The 11,138-nt window shown below is 33.2% G+C and overlaps 1 protein-coding gene across 1 annotated transcript; it reads right to left on the bottom strand.

Moving 5' to 3' along the window:
• Positions 1-3,461: 3,461 nt before the first annotated feature.
• LOC110727900 (membrin-11-like) lies at positions 3,462-9,278 on the bottom strand. Its single transcript, XM_021907490.1, has 4 exons — positions 8,877-9,278; positions 8,058-8,178; positions 7,790-7,939; positions 3,462-3,954 (listed from the first exon to the last, which is right to left on the bottom strand). The coding sequence occupies exons 1-4, from the start codon at positions 9,158-9,160 to the stop codon at positions 3,793-3,795; spliced, it is 717 nt and encodes a 238-aa protein (XP_021763182.1). The 5' UTR covers positions 9,161-9,278; the 3' UTR covers positions 3,462-3,792.
• Positions 9,279-11,138: the final 1,860 nt, after the last annotated feature.

Here is an 11,138-nt window from a genome sequence, read left to right as displayed (position 1 = left end):
GATATAAACATGTTTTGTTAATATAGGATATTAACTGGCCATTAAAAATATATGCAAATGCAGATTGGATTGCTAATATAGGGCATTTAGTCCATGAGATGATGGATATCGATGTTTGTAATTCCTTCCTCTTAAATTAACTAGGTATTCCCTTCATGAGGAAAGTGTTCTAATGTTTATTTTTCTTACCTTTTTAAAAAAAGAAATTAAAAAGATATGCAAATGAGTCAAGTCATGTCTCATTAATTCGAAAGAAATGTATAAATCCAAGTTGAACATTTATTATCATACTATGTCCATTCCGCTCGTGTGATAACAAGCTCAAGACTCAAATTTAGGTCAAGCTCATGTGTGGTTAAACTTGGTTTGTTTGGTAACTGTTGAGTTGAGCTTAACTAGTGAATATTTTACTACGTATTTTAAAATCGAGTCTACTCCTAATTCATAATAAGTTTTTAATTATCATAATTTTGTTCTTTTTTCCTTTCTTTGTACCAAGCACTTAACAAAACGATGATTGTGCTTTAGAGAGAATATGTTCTATTTCTAAGAATATTTACATAATTTTAGGGCTTATTTTACTCTTTCTCTTTCTAAATGCTTTATTGGTTGAATAAAGGAAAGTTAAAAATCACAGAAAGTCCTATTTCACATGTAGTAGCATTTCTTATAAAAGGCATATATAGTTTTGTTTGGTTGACCATGAAAAGCTTAAACGTTACCTATGAATTTCTATGTACCTATTGAAACCATTAGATAAGTAAAATTTAATCTTCTACTTGCAACATATGTGGGTGTTTCTTAGTTAGTTACTTAAGTGTCAATTTGTCAAGACTTGCAACAGTCTTAAGACATACAGCTTAAGCAAGGGAAGGGACCAAAATTTTTGTGAAAAATAAATATCAAATTTATCATTAAAACAACTTAAACATGTGCACTTCATAAAGGTTTGGTTTTCTCTCTTTTCCTTTAATCTTTAAAAGTTTATATCATAACTTCAATGTTTGTGTTCAATGAATTGTTCTCTTAAATAAACCCCCACTAATGGTTTAATAAAACTAAAGGGAGGGGGGATTTGATTGCTTTCCACTAACTTGCTAAGCTATATCCTGCATTTATGGTTGATTGAGACTCGAAAACTAAAAATAAACAAACAAACAATACTAAACTCTACATAGACAAACTAAACCCTACATAGAGGGACAGATTATAATCCCTTGATAATCTTTATTTGTTAAAAATATTAAATCAAAGAAAAATTTAGGGCTTACTATCGATAAAAATCGATGGCAGCCCCTAAGATCGATTTTCTATAGTGGCTAGGTTTGAAGAGAGAGAAGACAGAAAATTTTAGGGTTTTTGTTTTTTCTTTAGCATGTAATTGTATTTACTAAATGGAGATAGTGTATCATTTCTTAACAAGAGTGACGGTTGATATTTAGTATGGTTTTCTCCGACTTACTAAAAACTGCAAATAAATGGATTTATGTGCAAAACAGCAAAAGTGATAAGGTATTGCATTGAGCTCATTATCATTCGATAGCCTTGATTTTTATTTTTGGGTTTCTAGTGTTGGATTACTCTCTTCAAAATTATGATTTAAAAAAAAACTCCACAAGACAATGGCGTGTGGAATTGTAGTCCTCTAATCCCTCATCTTATCCCCTTATTTCGATATATAGTTGATTCACAAGTTGCAAGAACTTGTAATCGTGACTTCGTGACCTTGTTTTGTTTGTGTGTGCATCTTTAGAAAAATCTGCACCAACTCTATTACGCTAAACCAATTCCAAACCCATGTAAGATGTAACAAATTAAACTACGTACACGACTAGTTTTCCTTTATGTTCTCGGATGTGAAGAGACCTATGTTAATATTTTTCAATGTTTAAAATCGAGTTGAGATTATATGCATGTTTTGTTGGTTTCAAAAAAAATATATATGCATGTTTTGTTTATTTATTATATGTTGTGTCTCACCTCTAATTTGGTGGCGAAAACAAGTTTGACATGTTATAATTTTAATCATTTTACTTTATCGGGGCGTTTGGATTGTGGAAATGAGAGTTTGGGGATTAAAAGGTGGTAATGGGATTGAGATTAATTGATGGGAATACATGAAAATATGTCAATACCTTGTTTGGATAGTGGGTGGGAATATATAGGGCATAAATAACAATTTTACAAAAATACCCCTATTAAGATTATTATTTCATTCTTTTCATTAATGGCAAAAATGTCATTTTTCCCCTATTCCCATTCTCATCCATTTATTACCTACCCTCCCTAGGTAATAAAATGGTGGAAATTCACCAATAAATAATCCCATTCCCAAACCCCTTTTTATTCCCATTCCCACCAAACAAACAACGCTTATTTTTTCAATTGGGATTAAAATTCCCAATCCCACCCTCAATTCCCACTTGCCAAACACCCTCTATGTATAAACTTCTTTTGTCCCATAAATTGCATAAAAATAAATTCAAAGCATATATATTGAAAAGCTTATAGAGAAGTTAATGTCAAATAATTTAATTGACTAATGTTTTAAAGCGTGATACTCAAGGCATGAGATTAAATCTTGTCTACATCATTGTCCTATGTTGAAAAAAAATATTTAGAAAACGTATTACTAGCAAAATAGGAATAACTTATTTGGCAAATGGATCATTGAGGGTGGTATTATTATTTTTGATGTAAAAAGGACAATGACAATTAATATAGACGGAATTTGATCTCAAGTCTTGAGTACCACCCCTCAAGATTTTAACCATCCACACGACAACGTCAATATGTATTTCTACATAAATCTATAAGAATAATCAATGTTCATAACCATGGTAAATATGGTATGGCAAGTTCATCCTTGTCTCAAACAAAAAAAAAAAGTGTATCCTAAATTATGTTTTTCATTACAAATTTTCTTTTTTTATTCACTACCAATTTAGGGATGATAACATAACTTTGTGAGGTAAGGGACATATATAAAGAAAAACACAGTTAAATACGGTAATATTGCATTACTTTGGACATTAGTATCAGAAGTAAAAAAGGGATGAAAATAGAGGAGCTAGTTTCATAACGTAACCACTTACAGTCACGTCTAGTAAAGTGTATGTGCAATATAGACTTGATGAGTAATGACTAGTCACTACTAGTATCCAAATGTATATGTTGAAATTTTTGTCACTTCGACATTGAATAGGAGACTAGGAGATCAAGTGTTGTATGTCACAATATATTGCGTCTTTTTCTTGGACAATTACTTCATTTTCTTTTCCATATTAGTTATAAAGAAGAATAAATTCAAACAACAAACCATTTTTTTCCTAGTTAAAATTTTTTAATTCTCATATTGCGTAATGTTATGAGAATAACACAAATGCCAAATTTACTTTGTTAAACAGTCTTCAAGTCCAAGCTCCTGTCCAATGCAAATAGTGCAATGACCATGTATCCAATGAAGGCGCAAACCAATAATTTCCGATTTGCAACAAAATGACGCTTCAAAAAACTACAACAAAACAACGTATAAGAATTTTTGTAGCACCACTTCCGTTAAAAGAAGCCTAAAACAACGTATAACTATTTACATTTCCATGGATTGTCAAAAGCTCATATACTGAGACCTGAATCATTTTCACTGCTTTAGACCAATCTTTTTACAATATTATCATTCAGTATCCACAAATTGTGACATTAACCGTCAATGATACCCAGTCTTTCCACACAAGGGGCAGATTCAGACAGTAAGGTACTAGGGTATCCATCATAGATCACAAATGGGGATTGTTAGTGTTTCCACCGCCACAACATAATCAAGACAACAAAAGTGAGGATCATTCCAGCGAATTTTATCCAAGTATCGACACGATTCCGCCTCTCAATCAACCTAAGCACCGAGTTGGAGAGCCCCACTGTATTCAGGACGTCAAGTAACTTTCGATGTGCACTCTGAAACAATGCAATAATGAAAAAAAAATCAACAATAAAGCGATGAAGAGAGGGCTACTGGCCTACTGCCTTCATTTCTTCTAATGTAATGGGATAGACAAGAATCGTCACAGCTAACATATAATATCAAATTTCCCCAATGCTAGAGTAAGCGGCGGGGTCAAACATATGACACATTTCCCCAACGCCAGAGTGGCTGCTGTAAGTACTTTCCTGAGCAGCAATAAAGGAGAAACGAGCAGATTTTAAGTAGAAAAAGAAAGCCTACATTTCATTTCGAAGTTTTAGTAGAATAAGTAGTAATTAAAGTTATACTTCATATTTCAACTTCACGTGCCATGCTTAAAGGACAATTAAAGGCTTCAACATATAACTAAGTACCTAAATTCACTCATGGACTCTTTTATTAGGGTACTAAAGTTAATTATTCCTCATTAATACATGAAATCATACCTTATAATCATCAGCATGTCTAATTTAAAAAAAAAAAAAAAAAACACATTTTGTCTTCTCCACTCTCTGCAATCACTAGCTCTTTTTCTCCCCATCTTCGCCCATACATTCCCAACTAATTCCACCTCACCTCAGCATGCAAATCCCTTTCCCCCAAAGAAACCATAGCACGAACCCCAAAACAGCCATATCTTCCCTCCACTCCCTCTTTTCTCCACTCATCCTCCTCTCACTATTCTTCACCCTCCACCACCAGCAAAACTCACAGAATCAACACAACCTTCTACAGGAAACAATTCACCATTGCTGGACCTTCTAAAAACTTTAACAAATAGCTTAGGCTCACAATTGTGCATACCACGCAAGCTAAAAGTCCGGACTCTATTCAACTCCCATTTGGAAAGACCTGGAAACCACCCCCGCCCCACAACAAGTAGTGGCAAGAAAAGGAAGCAACATAAAGCACTCTATACCCAACAGCTCACACCCTATACCTCCAGTCCTCCACATACCACAATGGTAAATCCTAATATTCAACTCTAGCCACAAAACCATTAGATTCATCAAGCTGATCACCAAAGGAACTTCCTTTCCCAACAATTCCCAAAATTATCCTACTTCCTTTGTCCCAAAATAGCCATTAAGCCATCTCAACTCTCAAAAAGTTTTTTGTGGTCTTCCAAGTTGATCTTTGCACATAAGTAACTTGCATAACTTGATAGCTTAATTTACAAAATCCATGTACCTAAATACAATTTTATACTTTTATATTCAGTTAGTTGCACCATTTAGATCAATATAGTTTTAAGATACAATTAATCAGTCCATAAGTTTTGAAATTTGACTATTCATTACAAAAAATAAAATTAAACAGGGAGTAGGGAACTGCAATTGTGCTAAGACAGAAGATGATGAAACCCACTGAGCCACAGTAATTTATGAGGTTAACTTTAAGATAGTTCGCTTGAATGTTGAATTACAGTTTCGAAACTCTTGGCAACCCAGCTCGTGAGGGTATTATCACCACTCAACAGTTAACACCCTATTGGTAGACCTGCACAAATGGACGGGCCCCCACTAAAAGACCTAATCCATCCCTAAATTAAACAAGGCCGGGCTGGGCCAGGCCAGTCCATAAAAGAGGCGGGCTTCTAAAGGGTTAAGAAATTATGGGCTTTTAAAGGGTTGTACAAGGTTTTAAAAAGGCTGGAAAAGGATTACACTTTGAGGGCTTTTTATCCTCTATTCTAACACTCTCATTCTAGTTTCCTGATTCTCTCTCCCTTACTCCGTATCACTCTAAATCTCTGTAACTTCTACTCCGTATCACTCTCTTCACTCAAGTATAAACCCTAAAAAAATCCCCATATTTCTCCCAAATCATAAACCCTAAAAAAATCCCCAAATTAGTAGTCTCTCTGCTCTGCTCTCTTGCTTGCTCCGCCGTGCTTCATTGTAGGTCGTCCACGAATTTAGCTTTTTTGTCAGGTTTATGGAATCTATGATGGTTTCATCGAATTTGTGATGATCGTCCACCAATCTAATGTTAATTGCAATTTCAGAAGAAAAAAAAATTAAAAAAAAATTAAAAAAAATAAAGGAAATTGGGGATCGGATCGTGAATAGCAGGGAAAGTTTGAAAGCTTTGAGGAATTTTTATAAGTTTTCTAAATATTAAGGTACTTAATACTTATTATAGATTAATATATGATACATAAGTAACATAATGTCATAATGACCTCTCTTATTCTCTTAATATCCTTTTCCTAACTTGGATTGTACAAGGCTATACTCGTACAAGTGTTCTAAATATCAAGGCCCTTTGAAGACCCAATTCATTTAATTTTATTTTTCTTAATAAACTTTTATAACTTTGTTTGCAAAGTTTAAATTGGCTGGGCCGGGCCGAGTCCCGAATCCTGACCCGACCCGTTTTAGATTAACCTTAACCCTAGCCTGGTCTGGCCCTTTAAATTAAGGCCCGGCCCTGCCCTGATCCAGCCCATTGAACAGGTCTACCTATCGGGTCTTCTGACCTACCCCTATATGCTTGGGAACAATGTACCATTAGCTCTTTTTCTTCTTTTTTTTTATTTTTTTATTTTTAGGGTTATCTGACTTGTCTCAACTTCTTTTGACATTGTTCCTTGATTATATAGAAGAGATACAATGTGTAAAGTATAATAATTGATAATTGATCAACTCAAAAGTTCAAAAAGAAAAAAAAATTCCTTATATTTTCCCTTAATATTATCAGTATTTTGTGCCAAATTAACTGTGCTATTGATTGATGACGAAGAGAGGATGAAGTAGGAGATGGTAGTAAGGGCTGATTGAGAAAATGGTGGATATTAGTGAGCAGAATAGATGAACTGTAGATGGGGTAAGGCAACAGAAAAGTGGAAATGCAAAAATTAAAACCATACATCAATAGCTTTGCTTAAAAGAGGGTATACATTAGTTTGGTAACTTGGTTTGTTCAAACAATTTTAAAAGAAAAAGGTCATTATATGACTCTAAAGATCCTTAAGGAGGAAAAATCTAAAAAGTTTGCTGGTTTATAAAAAAAATGTCTCACCTTGAGTTTCCGAGTTGCACAGTTTTCAAAACAAGAAACATGACCTTAATGAGAGTTTTCATGCAACCAAGGAGGCAGTAATGAGGAAATTACAAGGCAGCAATAATGAGGAATACAAGGTAGCAGATGGATAAAAGAAAGGAAAGGAAAAAAGGTATATATGAAAAGGGCGAGGTATGAGACAAAAATTTGTGACTTGTTTGGTAATTGCAAGGAGTTCAATGTTCATGAATTGCTTTTCTATCCCCAAAAATGAGTTAATCTTCCCAAAATTCTATTACTACTCAATACCACTCCAATTATTGGTAATGATTCATATAAACAGCCAGACAGGTAAGTACTTCAAGGTGGAGTTGCATAATCACAGACATTAGTATGGGACTAATCTTGCATTATCATTGACAACATTACGGTATGGTATATAGTTTCAGAAATCCACAATATATTGAATGGAAATGGAACTCACCGCTCTAGATCATAACTACATCCATTTGAGTAGCCTAAAGAGAAGGGGGAAAGGGGGGTGTAGAGCCAAGGTTAAAAATGGAAGATATTACAGAGAAACTATACTCACTAACAATGTCCAACTGATATGTACCCTTTTTTATTCAGAGTACTGTTTATATGACATGTCATGCACACAAAACCCTGATATCCATCTAGAACCATTACATGCATGACACTCTTAACACAAAAGCAGAAAAGCAGACTTCAAATTCAAAGAAACAAAGCTCATATTGGACAAAAATAAATGAAAAATGTGTATCCAACAGAGCTGAAATCCAACAATGCAAGAGAAGTTACCTTCATGCTTTCTCTTTGCTCAGCGAACTTTGAAAGGATGGCCACCCCAGTTGAATAAGCATCTTCCAGCATCCTTGAAGAGTTGTGAGCTGACTGCATTGCTCGTGCTTCATCATCAAAGATTCTTAGGACATGAGAAGATTCCCCGTTCTAAAGCATGAAGCAGCAATATAAGATAATGAAGAAGGATATAATAAACAAACATATATCAATGAAAAATGTGCATAAATTCAAAAGCTCTAGCTTAGACTACGAAGAAATTACATACAGCTCCTCCCAGCAATTCAGCCCTCTCCTTTGCTTCCTGCATCCGCCTTTGATTTCTCATAAAGTATTTGTCTAAACTTTCTTTCAATGAATATGCCTCTTCAGCAACTTGCTCAACTTTTCTGGTTAACAATAAAATACAATCATGCTCATATAAACATCCTAGCACAAAATACAAAGCCAGCAGAAAACTACTCTATACAACAAAACTAATACAATACAGTTATAATTTCTATGTCTCACACTGCAAATTCGACTCACGGAAAACCTCAAATGGAAAATGACCGCCATTATATTAGTTGCATTTCGACATAAACATGGATAATCATTAGGAATTCAATCTATAATATCTTCGAGTAGTATTACATGACAATCTCGACATACCACAACAGAACCTGTTATACAATCTCAAATCCAAATACCAGGCCACAAAGGCATTTCAAATTTTCAATTGTGTTTCAAGATAACTTAGTTAAATTTGGCTATTCCGCGATACGATAAAGCATACTAACAAAGAATTAACCAATTGTAGCAGATGCTAGCTTGAATAGTTGAATTACAACATTACAACATATTGTAGTAAACAGATAACAATCAAATTTCAAATAAAAATTAACACCTAATTTCGAATTGAAATTCAATGTAAATAATTCCAAAATTCTGTGCAAATATAACCAAAACTGTACGCAAAAAATTCAAATCAAGGCAGAATCCTAGAATCAAATCAAAATCATCCAAAAATTACTAAAATCAAGATCAATCAAACAAACAATCAACAAAAACAAAAATCGAAACCCTAGGAGAGAGAAAATGCAAAAACCTTTTCCAGAGATCACGCTGAGATTTAACCGCGACAGAGCGCCAAAGATGATCCATATCATTACAAAGAGAATGAAGATTCGAGATATCCTTCTTGACATCAAAAGCGAACTCCGGCGAGGCGGTGGAGGTGGACGATTCAAGGCGTTCGAGTCTTTCGAGGGAGTCTCTAATCTTCAATTGTAGTTTCTTCGCATTTTGGTAAACCTCCGACAAAGTTGTTCCGCCGCCACCGGTTGTGGCGACACCGCCTCTGCCGCTGGCGCCGACAACTACGCCGTCCATTGATGGATTTGGTAATGGGTTTGGATCTTGAGTGATCGGGTAGCTGGAATTGCACTTTCTCTCTCTCCTGAATTACTCCCAAGTTTTTAATTTTTTTGAAACTGGAGTACCAGGTACTTGTAATTTTTTTTGTACGGTATGAAATTTTTTATTTTTTATATTTTAATTTACACTATACTATACTGTACTAGATGAATCCCGTGTAATGTACAGTTTGTTTGAATTTGTAAAATATTTTTTTTTTTGTATTTATGTGCTAAAATTTGTTGCATATTTTAATAAAATTCCTTATATCAAAAGATAATATTTTATATTTAATTAATTTAAATTAGAAAATATCATTCGCTAATTTTGCTATGTGACATTTAAATTATTTAATTCTAAAAGAACGAAATTAATAATCTTATATTTAATTGGCTACCACTAAAATTTATTATCCTACATGGCACTCTAAGAAAATTAAATCCTATGTAGCTCTCTAAAAACTCGGGAAAAAACTCCCCTTTATATATATACTAGTTTTGTACCCGTGCGATGCCCTGGTTGTTTATTGAATTTTAAGATATATGTCAAATTTTAAAATATATCATTGATATAAAATTAGTTAGGAATTGAAGTGTTGTTGTGACGATTTGCTATCTAATAGGAATTGGTGGAAATGTTCGATTTAATACATCAAAAAAAATTTAAAAAAAAAAAGCAAAAAATAAATAAAATAAAATAAATGTTCAAAGCCCGTTGGATTGATCCGGCCCATACCCAAAACTTTGGGCAAGGGTTAAATATTTCGTGACTCGTAACCTGAAATGACTCAATTCGAGATGACTCATGACCCGACTCTAATTGACAGAGCTACATGGTAATAAAATTTTATTAGATTGTGAAGTATATTATCTTAACCGGTATGGATGTTTTACGCTTTGAACTACTTCCTTCGCTGCAAAAAAATATTATGATATGAAAAATAAGTTTATATGATAATTTTTGTGAATTATAATCAAATAATTTTTTCAAATAAAATTATTATTATTATTATTATTATTATTATTATTATTATTATTATTATTATATGTATATATACACACACACTAGTTTTGTGCCCCGTGCGATGCCCGGGTTGTTTATGAAATTTTAAGATAAAATTATATTATAATTCAATTTAATTGATTAAAAATAGAATTCTTAATTAACTTTTTTTCTACAAAGTCTATCTGTATTTATCCAACGTGGTACGACACTTGGCGAAAAGTTAAAATGCTATACGATGTTGTCTTGTGGCCTAAAATTCTATCCTAATTTGATTGAAAAAAGAATTTTTAACAACTTTTTTATCTTATGAATCTATTTAAATCTATCCAAGGTGGCGCAACACTTGGCGAAAAGTTAGAATGTCAAGTGTCACTATTTCGTGACCTGGCTAAAAGTTTAGCTTTATATATATATATATATATATATATAAAAAAAAAAAAAAAAAAAAATATATATATATATATATATATATATATATATATAGGACCAGGTTATAATGAGAACTAAATCTAAAATAGGAAGAACTATGAACTAATCCAGACCGTTAGATCAGAGACAAATAGGCGCGCGATCAACGACCTAGATTGAATCACGCATATTCAGTTCATTTCCCAAAAAGCAAGCGCACTTTCTCTCTCCTCCATTACAACGAGACTCTAAAATTCTCCATTAAAGCGGCCTTTAAGCTTTCTCTACTCCATTGGAGCGATTTTTGTGCTTTCACTACTCCATTGAAGCGACTTCTAAGTTTTCTATACTTCATTGAAGTAGTTTCTAATTTCTATTGTAAGATATACTTCCTCCGTTCTGTTAATATTGCAACAAGGAGAAAATTACGCATCCCAAAACACATTTTATATGCTAAATATCTATTATTGTGTAAGAGTAAAAAATATAAAAACTTGATATTGTGAAAGTATTTTATAAGACGAATCCAACAATATCCCAC

Source organism: Chenopodium quinoa, unplaced genomic scaffold (genome assembly GCF_001683475.1).
Source record: "Chenopodium quinoa cultivar QQ74 unplaced genomic scaffold, ASM168347v1, whole genome shotgun sequence".
In the NCBI taxonomy this organism is placed as follows: Eukaryota; Viridiplantae; Streptophyta; class Magnoliopsida; order Caryophyllales; family Amaranthaceae; genus Chenopodium; species Chenopodium quinoa.
Note: the sequence above shows the minus strand (reverse complement) of the source record. Positions and strands in the feature narration are given on the sequence as shown.